The sequence below is a fragment of the Cynoglossus semilaevis genome, chromosome Z (genome assembly GCF_000523025.1).
Source record: "Cynoglossus semilaevis isolate Cse_v1.0 chromosome Z, Cse_v1.0, whole genome shotgun sequence".
Classification (NCBI taxonomy): domain Eukaryota; kingdom Metazoa; phylum Chordata; class Actinopteri; order Pleuronectiformes; family Cynoglossidae; genus Cynoglossus; species Cynoglossus semilaevis.
The window spans coordinates 1,884,591-1,902,627 of record NC_024328.1 but is presented as its reverse complement, the minus strand read 5'-3'; the positions used below and the strand labels follow the sequence as shown (position 1 = coordinate 1,902,627).

The 18,037-nt window shown below is 40.1% G+C and overlaps 2 protein-coding genes across 2 annotated transcripts; both read left to right on the top strand.

Moving 5' to 3' along the window:
- The first annotated feature begins 1,054 nt into the window (after positions 1–1,054).
- Positions 1,055–13,324, top strand: erlin2 (ER lipid raft associated 2). Its single transcript, XM_008335719.3, has 12 exons — positions 1,055–1,139; positions 2,147–2,254; positions 6,578–6,659; positions 7,269–7,315; positions 7,471–7,532; positions 7,677–7,802; positions 7,946–8,019; positions 8,532–8,590; positions 9,691–9,782; positions 9,873–9,962; positions 10,363–10,442; positions 10,538–13,324. Exons 2-12 carry the CDS (start codon positions 2,148–2,150, stop codon positions 10,715–10,717), a joined length of 999 nt encoding a protein of 332 aa, XP_008333941.1. The 5' UTR covers positions 1,055–1,139; position 2,147; the 3' UTR covers positions 10,718–13,324.
- Positions 13,325–13,566: 242 nt separating this feature from the next.
- On the top strand, positions 13,567–16,777 carry ch25hl3 (cholesterol 25-hydroxylase like 3). Its single transcript, XM_008335720.3, has 3 exons — positions 13,567–13,876; positions 14,318–14,863; positions 15,579–16,777. The coding sequence occupies exons 2-3, from the start codon at positions 14,424–14,426 to the stop codon at positions 15,925–15,927; spliced, it is 789 nt and encodes a 262-aa protein (XP_008333942.1). The 5' UTR covers positions 13,567–13,876; positions 14,318–14,423; the 3' UTR covers positions 15,928–16,777.
- The last annotated feature ends 1,260 nt before the right edge of the window (positions 16,778–18,037 follow it).

Genomic DNA, 18,037 nt, shown 5'->3' with positions numbered 1-18,037 from the left:
GTCTTTGGCAGAGCTGGTCTCTCCCCCTCCCTCCCTCTGCCTCCCATCCACCGCCTCCCTCAGCCCCTGGTTTCTTGTCACTCGTGATTAATGGCACCAGGGCCCCGGCGCAGCTTACGCTGCCAGTTCCAGCGATGTTCCCTTGATACTTAATGAACTCTGACAAACTTCTTTTCCCTTGCTCTGTTGTTGCCTTTCCCCTCCACTAGTCCGCCCCTCCCTGTTTAAAATGCATGGCACACAGAGCTGCCACTGCAGCACCTATAGGGGTTAGTTGTGGCCCTTTGAACATTTCTCAAGAGGCCAGTTTCTACATATAAAGCAGCCTTTTAGTGTCAAGACCTTTGCTTGTGTGTCAGCTGGAGGCTTGCTCCTAATTAAAAATGAAATTAATTGACTTTTCGTGGTGTGTGATGATTGTCCTTTTGGATTGGTATAGATTTTAGCCTGATTTTAATGAATAGGTAATTTTTCTTAAATTATTGCTACTTGTTCTACCCGTTAACCATGTGACTGGTAAATTATATATATTGTAATACAACAGAGAAACCCAGTTGAATTTTTTAAATGTCGAATGAAGTTGGGATGGTGCCCCCAGCTTCTTAATACACGCTTCATGGGAATCATACAGAATCTTTATGCGGTCTCTGTTGCCCTCTGTTGTCTATTTTATAGAATAACAGGAATTACAGAATTACCCAATACTTTGGCTGGTCCAGTCTCTTTGCCAATTACAGTAGAGCTTTGCACAAGTTCAGTTTAGGATCAGAACTTATAGTTATGCATTCCACAGTTTTACCACTACCAGCAGCCTGAACTATTGGTAAAAAGCCGATTTAGATACGTGTTTCTTGTTGTTCTTTATTTGTTATTCTACTTGTTTAACTTTAACCCATACTACTACTATAACGTCTATAACTATAACTATTTATACACATTTATATTTACACCCATTTTGTGCTGTTACTGCATTGTAATTTATAATGAAGAGATCGTCAGCTACCCCGGTCTGACGCTGGGTGGCGCGGCTAACTCTTAATGTAGACCAGTAATTGAAGATAGAAGAAGAAAGAGGCGGAAGCGGGTGCCTAAAGTACCTGCTTCAGTACTTGTTTGTTGTTATTCCCGTTAAATTTCAGGTAAGACCTGCCAAACACGGAGAATATGGATTCGTTTCTGTTTTAAACGTATTTCTGTAATTTCTGCTTCGATTTAAAGTGACACTGTTGCGTTCGTCGAGGTTTATAATCAAATTTCTTAAATCCTGCTAGTGCTCTTAGCCCCAAAGCCCCTTCAAACTGAACTCCTTTAGATTTTGTCTATATTTAACTTTTAATTTGCACTAATTTATATATGCCCGAAAATATTTCATTATATTCAAATCGAATGCGTATCCTTACGCTTCTTTTTTCTATTCGGCATATTTATTTTAAAAAGGAAAATAAAGACTAGCCACGATATTCCATCATGTACATTTTCTCTTTATACATTTGAGGACAGAAGAAATATACAGTAACCTCAAACAATGAATTTTTGGGAACATGTCTTTTCCACATGCTTTTATGCAGAGCAAGCTATTTTAACTTATACAGTAACCTGAATATATTTTTTAAAAATACGCAAATTAGGTTACTTTTTCTAAATGTGGCCCTTGTCACACATGTTCACGAGTTTCCATATTTTGTAAAAACCCTTTTGTGGTGTTTTGAGTTTGTTGCCTTCTGCATAGTTTGTAGATATTATCTTTGCAAATTATTTCTGAGCATATCTTGGTTTGTTACAAAACAGTAACAAATGACATGCAAATCCAAAGGTCATGAGCTTCTGTTTTTTTCTTTACTAGGTAATTTATTTCACTTATTACAAACTAAAAGATAGGTTGGAACGTTTTGCACTTTGACCATAATCCTCCTTAAAAGTGACCCAGTGACTGAGTCCCCGCTGATGCTGGGTAAGCCTGAGCTGAGAGGAGATAAACACTGTGACTAAGATGCAGGCTCCAAACTGTTGCGCTTGTGTCTCATTATACAGTGTACTGAGTTGGGTGATCAGACAATGAAGTGGGACAATGAGAGAATGTCCATGAAGGGAAACTCTTTAGCTAAGTGTCAGTTTCTATATGCTGTTTTTCTTGTCTGGTCTCCAGGATGGCACAGTGGGGGGCAATTTTTTCAATAATTGCTGCCCTTGGAGGAGCAGCCCTTTTGTCCTCAGTGCACAAGATAGATGAGGGACACACTGGTGTTTACTACAGGTGAGCCTGCTTTACATTTTAGTCATTGTTATTTTTTAAGTTATACATTTACTACTACTACTATATTAAATTAAATGTTTATGCTTCAATGATATGAGCAATATCTTTGATATTGATGTTGAAATATCAAAAAATAATTCAGCTAAAAGCTGCCAAAATGCACATTCAAAGTGTTTGTCTGATAATGCCAAAGGGTGAGTGTAAATCTATATAGTATAATAAAATATAGTGCTGCTTGATTTAGGTCAATATTAGTCAAGTCAGGTTTATGTGACACCACTGCAATCACAATTGTAAATACATTTTTAAAAAAGTCATGTGAAGGGCTTCCAAAATCTCTTGAGAAAACATACAATCCTGCATCAAAGATTAAATGCAAATATATAAATATGCATTGCAGCATGAATAAAATCTAAATAAAGTACTAATGCAAGTTGCTATTGCACCTTAAAAGGCACACCTGCACCTTCTCTGGCCTGCTTCTTATTTAGTCATGTGTTTATATACAACCTGAACTTACTGCACACACTTATTTTTAAATATATTTATATGTTCTTTATATACCTATACAATATACCTGTTGTTTTTTATATATATTGATATACATTCTACATATACTGCATATACTTTGCATATGTTGATCTCTGCTGCTATTTATACATCTGTACACTAATATTATCTACTCAACAGACAAAAACTCATGTCCTGTCTTCGTGTCATTTATCTAGATTATAGATTTGTGTTATCAAGACTATAGATCTGTGTTTAGATTATCCTGTTTCACCGACTTTATCAAGTGTTACATGTAGAACCGAAGAGTTCCTGGGGAAACATAATGTCAACTCACTTAATATGTGTATTTGGCTGAAAAAATAATAAAATCCACATGAACTTGAGCTTGAAATTATATGTTAAAAAATAAATATACAAGTTATTAAGACTAATAATAATTAAATGTTATTTAGAGCAAAATATATTTGTTCACATTTTATTGCACTTCTTAAATGTATTCCAGTTGGCACTTAAATCCAATCAAAGTGGTTTAGCCACATGGCCTTCTAGATTGTACTAGTTGGCCATAAGACACTGTGGGGTTGATTTATTTTTATTTTTTTCAGTGGTTATAGATATTTATCATGTTGCTGAATGGTGCAGAGGCCACAGCAGTGAAATTTGTGAACATAATACAATAAAAGAGTAAACTTTCAGGGCATAGTGTGGCATTGTAATTTTGACTAAAGGAATTAACATACATCTCTGGGATGCACCGGGATGCATCATCAGTGATGTTCCTGGGGTCATCGGGGGTTTCGGGTCTTTCGATATCATACCTCCTCACACGCCTTAATCAACCCAACCGGGGTGATCAACCCAACCGGGGTTGATTAAGTCCCGGTTTGCATCCCAGTTGCTGTAGTACACGTGCTTGCCCTCTTGATCCAAAGCCATCGAATGGCTTTTTCTGCTGCTTCAGTGATGGAACTTGACAGCTCCGGTAACTCACAGCCCTGCCAAAGTTTTACAAATAGAACGGCCAGCAAACCCCCTGCAGCCCACCTCAATTAGTTTGCAGCGAGCCCGCCAGCTCAGGCTTCTGCACTCCTCCACCAGGTCCTGGTACTTTGCCATCTTCCTCTCATGCGCCTCTTCCATATGCTCCTCCCACGGTACAGTCAACGCCCACATACTTACCTGCTGGGTGATGTCTGAGTATATTATGAGGTCTGGGCACAGTCTGGTCTAGGTGATGTGCTCCGGGACCTTTAACTGTTGTCCAAGGTCCACTATCAGCTTCCAATCTGGGGCTGAGGTCAGCCACCCCGTGTTCATTTGTGGGGAGGAATGGGGCTTTTTTCCAGCCTAACGGAAGGGGATGGAAGTCTTTCTGGGTCGGTGTTTACTGGATGGCTGAGGCGACTGCTTCAGCAACTGCCCTGAGCACCTGTTCATGGCGCCAGCGGTAGCAACAATTGGCCAAGGCCTTGGGGCAGCTGCTGAGGAGGTGTTGCAGGGATCCTCTTCCTGCACACAGGGGGCAGGCCAGTGTCCAGCTCTTGCCCCAGGTGTGTAGGGTTGCTGGGCTTGGCAGGGTGTCATAAACAGCCTGGACCAGGAAACTGATGCGGTAGTTATCAGCGCGCCACAAATCTGGCCATGTGATTTCCACACTGCTGGTCTTTTCCCACCTTGTTAAGGCTCCCTGCTGCCTGAGTCCCACCATCTTACTGGCTCTCACCTCCTCAACACCTGCGCGCACTTCCTCCTGGAGGAGATGTTGACGCTCCTATCCTTTTGCTTTTCCTCCTGACTGGTTGGAAAGGAGCCCAGGCCTGATCGCCCTTTTGCCACCGTCCCAACAAGGGCCTTCTGTCTCAGCCGTGTCTCTGTCACCTGTAGCTCTCTTGCAGCGCTCCACTTCCTGCCTGTGCAGATCTTGATGCCAGCTGCTGCCACCTTGTGGTGCCTTGAGTCTCTATACTGTATGGCCTCCCTTGTCCGTGTCACCACGAACTCTTTACATGGGCCACTGAAGGGGAGTTTGTGGACCCGTACAGGGCAGCATTGCTCAGGCTCCTTGGTAAGCCAAGCCACCTTCGCAGATAACTGCTGATGTTTTTCTCCAAAGCTTCCACAGTTGACATCGGGACATTGTACAGCAGTAGTGGCCATAAAACCCTGGGAAGAATGGCATGCAGGTAGATCCATGCCTTGAAACAACCGGGCAGTCCAGATTTGTCAACCTTGGTGAGCCAAGGACACCCCAGGTCTTCTGGATGGCAGCTCTGTCCTTCAAGCTGCAGTCAAAGAGTTTCCCCAAACTCACCTGCTACCAGGAACCAAGGATGTTGTCACGGTTATAGCATCCATGTAGGCTCTGATTGGTGGTGACAGCACTCCAGACTTGGTTAGAGCCATTAGTGCCATTTGGATGTAATAGACCCAGAAGACTCTCTCATCTGGAAGTTACTGTAGTAATGCAAGATGAGCTGGTTGATCTTATTGGGGACATGGTGTCTTCGAAGAGTCTCCTCAACCAGTTTGTGCGGTATGGACCCTTAAGCATTTGCGAGGTCTAGCCACACAACTACCAGGTTGCCCTTACCTTCCTTTGCTTTCCTCAGAAGCTGTGTGACAACACCTGTGTGCTCCAAGCAGCTGGGTGTACCTGAGATCCCGCCTTTCTGTACCGAAGTGTCGATTTAATTGTTCCTTAAGCAAAATGTTGACAGCCGTCATGACAAAATTCTGAAGAAAATCTTTCCCTCTGTGCTTAGCAATGAGATGGTCCTGAACTGGTCGAGGTCTCTGGAGTTCTCCTCCTTGGCGATCCGCACTCCCTCAGCATATCTCCACTGGTTGGCGACTCTTCCTCGCTGCCAAACTCTCTTCCACAGTTACTGGCAGAGTAATTCTGCTTGGTCCAGGGGCAGAGGCTGATCTTGCTGCCTTGATGACTTCATGGACCTCTCTCCAACTTGGTTCCTTGACTTCAAACTCCGTTGTTGGTGGAGCTGGGCTTATGAGGGCATTATTGTGGCCAGGTTCCTGGTCTCGTTTAGGGTCGCTTAAGTTGTTATGAAGGAATGTGTTAACTTCCTCTACTGAGCACTCGAGGTGGCCACTCCATTTGTCACCAAGTAGCTTCCTGGTAAAAGTGAACAGCTTGGCGATGAAAGATGCTCGCTTCTTGCCCTCTCCTTCGCTCGTCTGTGATGCCACTCCGCTCCCTCGCAGTTCCACTAGAGGCTGGTGTTCCTCTTCACTGGTCGCCTTGTACTCCCTCCTGAGGGATTTCAGTTCTTGGCATAACTGCTGGATCTTGTTGGCTTTGCGGTTCTTATTGAAGAATTTCCTGCTGCTTGCTGTTTGGCCACATCTCTCAGACGCATAACTGACAATGATGGTGGTCATTGTGTGTAACCGACTGTCAGCATCACCCTTTGTCGTCCTCCGAACAATCTTGCAAATATCCTTGTCGAATTGCTGCCACAAATTCTTGCTGGTAGCTGTTGGCCATCTGATCTGCTGCCGGACTACTCTGGTTGGAGACAGGAGTACAGGTGCATGGAGGTGCTGGGCTCTGTGAGATTAATACAGTAGGGTTTTTTGAGAAATTTGTGAAATTTCGAGTAAAAATCAAATCTTTTATATATATATATAAATATTATAATATATTGTAAATTTAAATAAACCAAAAATGTTAGCCTGTACATTCACCTTGTATAATACATATTGTAATATGTAATTCATAAGGACATTTTTTGTTTTAAATTAAATTATCACATAAATTATAAAAGTGCATATTTTTTGTTTGAAACACAGGGGAGGGGCTCTGCTGACCACAACCAGTGGCCCAGGTTTTCATCTTATGCTCCCCTTCATCACCTCATACAAGTCTGTTCAGGTGAGTCAGTAACATAATGATTAAACCTTTTTCCTCAATGTTTTATACAGAGTAATAAGTTAAATATACAGTTTACTAAGCCTACATCACATAACTTGCATAGAGATATAGAATCTAGAAACTACTGGTGATAGCTACTGTGTCTTTACTCAATTTTAACACCAATTCACTGATATTTGTCTGCACAGGATATAAACCTAGTTTTGGTAATAGTTAGTGTTACTTTAAAATGGTCTCTTTTTTTGTTTGTTCAGATTTGTGACTTGTACATTTTCATTTCCAAAATGCCCACTTAGTTTAGTATCATTACAGAAATAGTGGAATGGAAAAAAGCACACCTTTCCAGAAAACCTATGTCATTCTTCTAAAATCCACCCTCGCACACACATTGCTCTGTTCCATTACACTCACATGGTCTGAAGACCAAACCACACTAATCCCAGTCTTGTAAAAAAAAAACAGAGTTACAGTGTTCACTAATGTGAAAGAGAAGTTTGCACTTTCACCAATTAAAGAAGTCATTTTTTCTAGTTCCTACAGTGTTGGTGTTTTTTTAAATCATCTCTACAAATTAATTTAAATGTATGGCGTTGTCTTCTTGGCTCTTAGACCACGCTGCAGACAGATGAGGTGAAGAATGTACCATGTGGCACAAGGTAGAGTTTCTCTTAACCATATTTTGCAATATCAGCTTTTTTGTGATATGTGGTTAATTTAGAAAAGTCTGTACCACAGGCCAAATAATACCATTGCCCACAGTGTCCTTAACAGTAAAATGTTTTTTTTTCCTTCGTCTTTTTATTTATTTTAGTGGAGGAGTGATGATTTACTTTGACCGTATAGAAGTAGTGAACTTCCTCATTCCATCAGCAGGTAAACTCAAAAATGTGTTTTACTCTGCAATGTTCTCACACTGTCTGACAGAAGATTTAATCTTCATGAAGCTCACACAGTGTGTCTCCACTATGTGATTGCTGTTGTTTCTACTTTTTCTGAGCCTCACCTTTCTTTTTGCAGTGTACGACATAGTGAGGAACTTCACAGCTGACTACGATAAAGCTCTGATATTCAACAAAGTACACCATGAGCTCAACCAGTTTTGCAGTGTTCACTCTCTGCAGGAAGTCTACATCGGCTTGTTTGGTAGGTCTAAAAGGTCAAAGGTTTTGTCCCATCCTCTCACAGTGTTATCTAAAAGCATATATATATATTTTATTTGACAATGTTCTCACATATCCACAGTTTGTGCTCATCCTACTCCTCTCATTCCCTGCTTTTCCTCTCAGACCAAATAGACGAAAATCTGAAGCTGACGCTGCAAGAAGATCTAACTTCCATGGCCCCTGGACTCATCATACAGGTACAGTGTCATAACATAGTAAAACAAGGACCCTTACAGTATGTAGGCCACATGGGTGCTATTACATCACACCAGTGTGTTAGACTCTATGTTCTGAATGAGCAGTTATGTATCCAACTAAAAGCTGTAGGTCGAGCTGCTGTTGCTTTACGTTAAACTTATGATAAGTTTTTGTGGAACTTTTGTAAGAAAGATTGTGTAAGAGCCTGAGATCTAATTTATTTCTGCTTCTGGATCTCCCAGACTCCACACCCACACTCTGGTTATAACTATTACTGTAAAAGCATTAGTTTAAAAGTCTAACACAGCACTGAAGTTTTTCTTCTTTGGCATCATGTTTTCTCTGAATCTCCAGAAACTCTTGACTAAACTGTGTATTTAATACAAAAATCACCAACAATCAAATAGATCATGGCAGCATTAATCAATGTTAAGTGTTCCAGCTGCTGGTTTTCCCCTTTTCCCTTACCAACAGATTCTTCAAAATTTATTTGTCTTTCTTGGGTCAACAGGCAGTGCGTGTGACAAAGCCCAACATCCCAGAGAGTATTCGCCGGAACTACGAGCTCATGTGAGTCCCCTGTTTTTTTCCACTGCATAATAAGCTTTGGTGAGTACTGTATTAGTTTTGCCTCCCAAATGTATCATTAGGACATTGTTTTAACTCTCCCTGCCAAGAGAGAAGAATCTCGTCATGATTAGAACATGATGTGTTTTCATGTGTCAGCAGGATGTCTGAGGTTCTCAAGAAAATGGAGATTTATTGTAAATCTAAGGCTAATTCAGTGGAGAAGAACTTGAGTAGCAAACAACAAAGATCTAATGATGAGGTTTGAATTATCCTGTGTCTCGGAAATACTGCAAAAAATATATATATAAGCTGCAGCCACTGCTCAAAAAGCTTCTCTAAGATAAACATTTCATTTAAGTTTTAAGACAATTATTATTATGCATAATGAGCTTTGTTGGGCCATATAAAATGAGCTGGGCAACATGTGGCCTCAGGCCTTGAACCTGATATATCTGATGAAGAACAACAGTGACTTCCATATGGATATGTGTCTCAATACAAAAGAGCCACCTGTTGGTGTGTGTGTACTTATCTGCATGAATAAAACATCTGGATCATGGACCACCTTCCTGGCCACATGGAGGCAGCTCCACACAGACAGCTTCCAGGAGTGGGGTTAAAGGCACATTTTAATTTATTTATTTTATTTACTTTAATCCTGACCATATCAAGTGTTACGGGTTTACATGTTTTTTAAATTACTTGATAAGAGTCTGGATATTATTGCACATGTCCAAAAAGGACCAATTATCCTGTACACAAAGTTTGTACATCATTTTCCCCTAGTGCTTGAAAACTGAAAAACATTTTCTTATACCAACTGTTACAAATCAGGTCAAAACACATCATGGCTCCATATTCCAATAACTGTCATAAAGTAATTAAAAATCTAACACTAAAAACATGTAGTGTAAATACATTTAAATTATCGCTATCACTTTACACTGTAATTACACAACCTGGATGCTAAATGTCCCTAAATGTAAACAGAAGTACCAGAAAAATAATATGTGTCTACACTGTCATGCCCACTGTGACCATGCTCACAGTGGGCTCCACACTCCACTCCACACTCTAAATGGCTCTTTAATATTTTGTAGGGAGAGTGAGAAGACAAAACTGCTGATCTCCCAACAGACACAGAAGGTCGTGGAGAAGGAGGCAGAGACCGAAAGGATCAAAGCTGTGATAGGTCTGAAAACTATAGAAGAGGTTGTTTGTTAATAGAGAAGTGATAAAATACGATTTTTGTAACAGTTCATTTCTGACCCCTGATTGGCAGAGGCTGAGAAAGTGGCACAAGTAGCAGAAATCAAGTTTGAACAGAAGGTGATGGAGAAAGAAACTGAGAGGAAGATCTCAGGAATCGAAGGTTTGTGTCTAGGTCTTTTTTTTAACATAAATGTATCAAATGCGTCCACAGTAAACATCAGCTGGAGAAGAATCATGTCAGGCCCAGGTATGTTCCTTAAAAAGGTGTAAATGCACTGACAACAGGTGTATTGTATTTGTGTAGTCTGGCTTGTTCTTGATGCAGAAATGCTAAAGCATATCTTCCATGTGAGTTATGTGGTTGGTGCAAAGTGACATCTGATTGTGTGTGGTCACAGCAACCGAGCAATAAGTTAGTGATGAATGTTCATACCAGGAGTGAACAGGGCCGTTACCTACAGACCCAGGGGATCAGCAGTGAAACTGCTGTAACTCACAGTGGACTTTTAAACCACCCTGCTGCTGACTGTCGACTGTTGGCCTTTTCTTATAATTTATAGATGGTGCTTTCCTGGCTCGACAAAGGGCTAAGGCAGACGCAGAGTTCTATACAGCACAGAGAACAGCCGAGGCCAACAAGGTGAAGAAATGACACAAGCCAACATTCCATTTGAGGTGCACAGTGTGCCTGGAGAGTCCTGACTTTTTACTGTCATTTTAAATTGTGTTTTTCAGCTGAAGTTAACACCAGAGTACCTGCAGCTGATGAAGTACAAGGCGATCGCTGCTAACAGCAAAATCTACTTTGGCAACGACATACCGCACATGTTCGTAGACACAGGTGCTGCAGGGACTTCTATAAAGGCCTCTACAGCCGTGGACATGGTGGGTGAGCAGATCTTGGATATGGATTAAGTACAGGGAGGTACAGGACCACCAGGAGAGCAGTGGATCATGTGGTAGAGAGCAGTAGCCTGGTCCATAAGGTCATAAGGCTGAGAAAAACTGCTACTGCTACTGCTGCTGTTGTTGACCAGGGCCTGTGTTTCTCAAGCATCTCAGAATCTCTGCTAAACCTCAAACTGAAACAGAAAATAATAATTCCCCACCCTAGAACAGAAAACTAGGAAATTCACCACAGGCAATATCACTCCAAATACAGTTGCTTCATTTTCTAAAATTGTAACAAACCCAAAATTATTAATCGGGACAGGTTTTGTCATCACATTCATATTTTCTTTACACAAAAGTATGAAGGGTTTACTTTATTTGCAATGCATTCCATTATCCTTTTTATCCTCTTACAAAAAAAAACCTTCTAGACTTTTTTTTTAGATTTTTTTGTTGCTTATTTGTACTGCTTCTTTATGGAAATTTGTTCTCATATATAAGGTGAATTATAAAATTTAGAGGAAGAAAAAGCAAAATCTTTCAACTTTTCTATATGAAGTGTTTTCAATGATGATTTCTGAAACTCTTGAAAAATACAGGCCCTACCAAGATACGTCACCGTAGACAAATCACAGGGAAGATGAATGTATAACTGCCTGGCCGTCAAACATAACATTGTCTTTCTGTCCGTTTGTTATTCATATTCATATGTTTTTGTAAATGGACATCTTTAATATGAAAGAATTTGAACCGTATTTTGCAGAAATGTATATATAGAACGATTGTTTTTCGCACTGTACCTTTAGTGTAGTACTGTAGTAATGGCTTCACTGTTTGTTGTTGTGTTTGTTTCATCTGTTAGTGTATGTATTTCTCGTGAACCCAATCCTGTTCACATCAAATGACAAAAGCAGTTTGTGTGTTAAAAGCAGCGCCGTGCAAATTGTGCCCCCTGTAGACCATATTCTAAAACGTTTGAAGGTGATAAGTTAAACCAGAGCTTCTGATCTGAATGGTTGTGTATAGAGAAGTTAGCTTCCTTTTTCATAAAGAAACAAGCATATGGCCGTCTTTCCATTTCTTTCCTGGGGAGGTTCTACACACGGTTTGAATTACTTCAAAATAGAGAAATTTACTCTACACTTCAATATTCATTATTCAAAATTGTGAGGTTTTTATGTCTTCAATCTTGACTTACCAAAGTAAAAACGAAAGTAGGGGCAGAGGGCAGCATCAGAGAAGGTAATCACGTTATTATATAGCTTTTGTGGCCATACTGATCTGATTATTTTTGTATGTTTCTCCAAGTTGTAAACCACCAAGTTGAGAAAGTGTTATTTAGCCTCTACGCCACTCTCTTTTCCTCAGACAAAATAATTGAGTTCAGCTAATGTGCTGTCATGTTTCATCAGCTCATAACAGACTTTTGGTTTTGGTGGTTAATTTTCACCCAAAGTTTGTCTTGGTCTGAACTTCACAGTCCATTCCTGTGTAGTACTCCAGTTGTTTCTCTGTTTGTTTGTTTTTTATTATCTGTGCCAGTTTTTTTTTTTTTTTTTTTTACCAGGTTGATCTTACACATGTTAATTCTTGCTTTAGTTCTTGACACATTACTGTCCATGTGATTTTTTTTCAGTGCATGTATGTCTGAAAGAGAAACCTCACACATTACTTCATATCAAAGGCTGAAACATGACTTCACTGAATTTTGCAATTTTTGAGGCTCATAATATAACATGTTTTTCCTTTTAAACAATTTAATTTCTTGTTTCAAAGCAAATAGACGAGCTGTCTAAATTAGGTGACTATGGTTAGAGGTGATGCCTGAATAAATCCCCCCTATTGTATAGTATATAAACCTTTAGGAAATACTAAAAAAACTCAATATATGTTTTTATTAATCTGTCCTTGGTAAGAATCACGTTACAGTGATAAAAGCGTGACCTTTGGAACAGGAACTGTTAGACAGTAAAAAAAAAAGGAAAAGTTTTGTACAGGTCAGTTATTAAGTCAAATGTTAAGACGATCAGGACCGAAATCATGTTTGTTATGTCTGATGTTTTTTTTAATCATCTAAGCATTTGACTGCAATTTTTTTTTGTAGATGTATTTTTGTGATTGCAGTAACATGTAGCATTTCCACATTAACAAGTGTCCACATGGGTTTCTACAGTAATTCATGCAATTGATGCATTTTAGATAATCATAATAATAATACAGGGTTTAATCTTTATGTGTGGGCTTATTATCTTAGAATTATGAGAAAGTTTTCTTTTCTAGTACAGAAAGAGACACATTTCTTTTAACCAAGGCCACATGTTTTATTTCCTGAGTCCACTCTTGTCCAATACAAATATACAGTTCACTGGGCCAAGTTTAAAACTTCCTGTCAGTCCTCAAAGTGACTTTTTTGTTATTATGATTCTGGATTCCCTGATTAATTCAAGAATAGCAGTGACTTTTCTTTGCACTGACTTCACTTGTGAGTACCTAGCTCTAGACACTGTCATTGGACAAATCAAATCATGTGTGTTATTCTATAGGAAATCACTGATAATTCTTATATATATAAAAAAAATATGCACTGAAGAAATTGTGTTTGAAAGTAAATAAAAATATACAGTTGTCTAACACCTGTTCTGCTGAGTTATTGGTAAAACTGGAAAAGCTTATTCCAAAGTGACATGTTCCTGGTTAAATACTAATACAGCAGCGATGCCAGCATTTAAAATTATCCACTTAACAGTGGAGAAAGTCTTCCGCACCATCTGTCACCTGCTTACACCTTCTCGTTTCTATTCAAACCAGCAGGTAAGATGTTGCCCAAGTTTTTCCAGCAGCACAAACATTGCAGATTAAGGGGTTGTTTTTTTTTTGTTTGTTTTTTTTTGTGATTTGCACTCATTTTAATTAAATATTTGAGCTTCCTGTTTCACAGTGTGGGCCTTATCAGGCTATGAATATAACTGTTCAAACACTCCTCCCCAAGGACCAGAATTCCCCTGATTTCCCCACGGTCACGTGGCTGTCTGTGACATTTACCGTAACTGGACTGAAACAAGTTATAACAATCAATTAATTGTTCTTTGACACAGTCCTTACAGTGCTCCCCCTGACCTACATCTCCATGACCTGGGCTGTTGAGTGAGGCATTGCAGAAAAACAAGTACGAGTGTGTAAACTGTAAGTGATTATTCGATTATCATACTGGTATTTTATGGGAGCACATTTAAGGTTCTATTCTGTCAATAGGTTCGACGATATCCACGGACCATGAAACCAACAATTTTAAAAACAAAACAATTGTGTGTAAAGAGCTTGGAGAAGCTGCCCAGACACCAGTCAAGGGCATGAATGACTAAATGTTAAACTGTAGGTACATGGTGCTGTTCCTCAGCTCCTCCTCATGAATGATGGGGGGGGGGTGTTCTGCAGATGCATAAGACGTCTGTTTAGAAATCAAGTCTAGACAGGAGCCAAAGGAAACACAGACTATTTTATTTTGTGGGGGCGTTTAGTAAAGGCTTCTACACAGGAACTCTTTCCTTTCTTTTTTTTTTATTTATTCTTTTTATGTCTGGACTACTGGAATCTCAGACCGAGACACTTTTTTTCTTTAACCAGGAGTAGCAGGAGGAGGAGGAGAGGAAAGTTGTACCTTCCCGAGGAACCTAACAGAGTCTCAGAACATAAACCGTTACCGAAAACCGGAGAAGATGTAGGAGCTGTGATGTTCGCTGCGTCCACACAGCATGAGGAGACGTGCATGCCTGTCTTGCAGGCTCTGTGGGAGCACGTGAGAACCGGACAGGAGCAGATCCTGCTCTCTCCGTACCTGCCTGCGTCCTGTGCCTTCCTGACGCACGTCCTCTGCTGTGTACCCTTCTTTGCTCTGGACGCTCTGGCCACGGTCTCCATGCGGGTCCGTTCCTGGAGGATCTCCTCAGACTCGGGGCCGACCCCGCCTGTAAGCAGATGGATGGTCTGCTTCTGGTCGGTGTTGTTGAGATACCTGACCGTGGTGCTGCCGGTCACTGCGCTGCTCCAGAGCCTGAGAAGCGCCGAGTTACCGTCACTGGCACCCTCATGCTGGCAGCTTTCCGTGGAGGTCTGTGCGTGTTTCCTGCTCTTTGACACGCTGTTCTTCATATGGCACTTCTCCATGCACAGGTGATGACTGACGATTATCTTATCTCCATCATAGCTTGAGGAAAACTAAGATGAACATCTACTTGAAGTTGGTGTTTGTCTATATCGCTCCTCTGCAGGTGGTGCTAGTGCAGTTTGAACACCAGGTCATTGGGTTGAGTGCTCTGGTCATATCTAAAAGCAATTTTGTAACTTTGCCTTAACTTTTCCTAAAAGAGCCACAGAATGTCAATAAGAATTAGACCAAATTCTCTATTTCAGGCTGTAGGGTGAGAGTCACTGAAATATTTATAAACCTGGAGCAACACGAAAAAGAAAAGAAAACACAGACAGTGGGTAGCATCCCTGACCATAAAAGCTCATAAATCCCTTAACGTATTGGAAAAATATGTTAAAGGTTTTTTCTATAATTAAACTAGCTAAAACTAAGTGATAATAAAAATCTTGGGCCAGAAATAGCTTAAGGTTTATCACAAATTTAGCAACAGTATTAGTATTAGACATGAAGGAGTTAAAGTTAGCAAATGTTTAGCAAATGTTAATGATAAATTGTCCTCAAAACTCTTCAGAGCCTTATCAAAAAATAAAAAATAAAAACTAAGTTAACTAAGTTAAAAACTAGTTCCGGTGCCATGGTTTGCCTTAGAGCCAGACTTTGAGCATCCATTGCAAAATTAAAAATCTATTTTGCAACTCAAAAACAATGTTTTGACATTTCTCTGTGTTTTTTCTTTAGGTTTTCATGGCTGTACACCAGCATCCACCAGCTGCATCACCAGCACCGTCTGCCCTTTGCATTTGCGGCCCAGGACGCCAGCTCTGTGGAGCTGCTGTCTCTGCTGCTCCTGGCTCTCTGCAGCTGCTGGGCTCTGGGCTGTCACCCTCTGAGTGAGGTGCTCTTTCACCTCCTCAACAGCTGGATGGCAGTGGAGGACCACTGTGGCTACAACCTGCCCTGGGCTCTGCACAGACTGCTGCCCTGCCTGGGAGGAGCCCCCTTCCACCAGGCCCACCACCGGCTGCACAGAGGCAACTACGCCCCCTACTTCACCCACTGGGACCAAATCTTTGGAACATACCATTGAAATGCAGAGGGATGATACTGACACTGACACTACTGCTGCTGTTGTTGCACATGTAGCTATTGGGAATTAACTATCAAAGAAAGGTGACAGAATTTTAATGAAAAGAAATTTAGTTTTAATTGTTTACAATCTTCAGAATGTAAATATTAATATGAGTCGTCACTTCGAGTCGTTGTCTGCACTTTGTGAATTAATCTTCATTCCTGTTCTTCTGGCAATCATATCCTGTTGTTTTTTGAGATTGTTCTCTACCACTACTGAGTTTCTAACTGTGGCAGACACTTAACTGGATAACTGGAATGGTGGTGGAGATTTATAGGATTTCGGGGAAATATTTCTTCTTACTGCTTGTTACCATTAAAACTATAAATACAGTAAATAAAACCAAAATAGTGACTTGTAAAAACAAACTGTTTTCAACAGCTGAGGATCTGCATTGTCTAAGTGGTACAGACAGTTTTCTTCCAATTTGATAAAACAAGAGGCTGACAGAATAAAGGAGATTTGATCCAGCTGTGATGCACAGTGTTACAATGTAATGTGTTTTAATCCCTTACTTCAATTTCCTCTCTACTTCAGAGAATCAAAGCCAAAGTATAAAAAATGACACAAAACTGGACCAACGATGGTTGGCTTCAGATTTTATTGAATGACACAAGTTAAAAAAACAACATTTTGTTAGATTAATTAATCAGTTAGTTAGGGAAACGATATATTGTTTTTGCAAAGTTTTTGTCATGTCTGTCTGTTTCCTTTTCCTGTTGTCTGCTTTGTGGGGTAATCTGTCTGTCCACACTCACCTGTTGGTAATTGTCTTCACTTGTGTCACCTGGTGCTCCCTGTGTATATATACCCCTCTCCCTCACTCTGTCCTTGTTGGATCATTGTGTGTGTTTGATCATTGTAGTTGGATCATTGTTCAGTTCTTTCTGTCAGGCTGTTCGTGTTCCTGAGTTTCCTGTTCTGTGTTTCCTCGTGTTCTAAAGAGAATTCCATGCCTGTTAGTTCTTCGTGTTTCGTTAATTTGGACTTTGTAAATAAAACCACCTGCACCAGAAAGAGTCTCACCAGTACTGCATTTGGGTCCTGCCTGCTTCCTGCGATGCCCGCACGTGACAGTTTTAAATGGTGTGTGGGTTACACTTTGTGAAAACTGTGAAGGTCTCAGCCTGTGGTGTTAACCTGGATCTCAGAATTTTCTAATCAGTGAAAATCTCTAACTATGACAGCATTTTCTAAAAAAAATTAAATCAGATTATTTTTTTCTGTTCTTTTTAGATAATTCAACCAAAAATTGTTTCTTTCTTTAAAGTTTGAATTCTACCATATCTGGAGGTAGAATTAAGTCTAAGAAACCAGATTTTCATCTAAAATGTCAGTTTCAGTTTTTCAGGAACTCTGACTCCAGTTTCTCCTGTTTTAAATCCTTATCTCAAGGTGGAATTAGTTTTATTTAATCCTTGAGTGGCCATTCAGGTTTAGACTTGTGCTGCTGCTGTCTCTATTGCTGTTGCTGCTGTTTCTACTGCAACTGCTGCTGTTGCTGTTCCCGTGGACACTCATTTTCACTCAGACATTTGCTCACTTATCAAAACCATGTGTGTCTGTTACTTGGTCTTTGTAGAAATGTGACACCTGGAGGTCACTGTTGGGAGTTGTAGCTGTTTTTTATCTGCTCTTTTAATCACTGCTCTTTAAAGCCAGTCATAGTAGCAGCCCTGAGGTTTTACTTCAGTTCCTCTGAGACCACATGAGAGGATTTTGTAGACTGTTCTTATATAATAGGATAACAAAGACCTGGGAGATTCCTAAAGCCTCTCAAAGCCCATTACAGTGAAATTAGGTTCTTGTGATTCAGCACAGGAAATGAAAATGAAATGTTACAACATTTCTGATGTTCTCTCCAGATGACCTGATTTTTAGATATTTATTTTCTAAAGTCATTGTGGTGAGTAAGTGTGATTCGTCTTAATGAGCTGGGACATTTGTGGGCACACTTTGCTGAGAAATAAAATTTTCAAAGTTGCGAAACGACAGACTTGAGTTTTAATTATTAAAATGTGTTGGCAGATTTTTAATCAATCAACAAATTCTTTGTGCCTGGGAAAAG

Bases quoted from the DNA above. Each gene is read 5' to 3' on its own strand.
- erlin2 (XM_008335719.3), top strand. From the start codon at position 2,148: ATGGCACAGTGGGGGGCAATTTTTTCAATAATTGCTGCCCTTGGAGGA. The intron at 6,660-7,268 runs GTGAGTCAGTAA...CTTGGCTCTTAG, and splicing joins CCTCATACAAGTCTGTTCAG to ACCACGCTGCAGACAGATGA. The intron at 8,020-8,531 runs GTACAGTGTCAT...TTGGGTCAACAG, and splicing joins CCCCTGGACTCATCATACAG to GCAGTGCGTGTGACAAAGCC.
- ch25hl3 (XM_008335720.3), top strand. From the start codon at position 14,424: ATGTTCGCTGCGTCCACACAGCATGAGGAGACGTGCATGCCTGTCTTG. The intron at 14,864-15,578 runs GTGATGACTGAC...TTTTTTCTTTAG, and splicing joins TGGCACTTCTCCATGCACAG to GTTTTCATGGCTGTACACCA.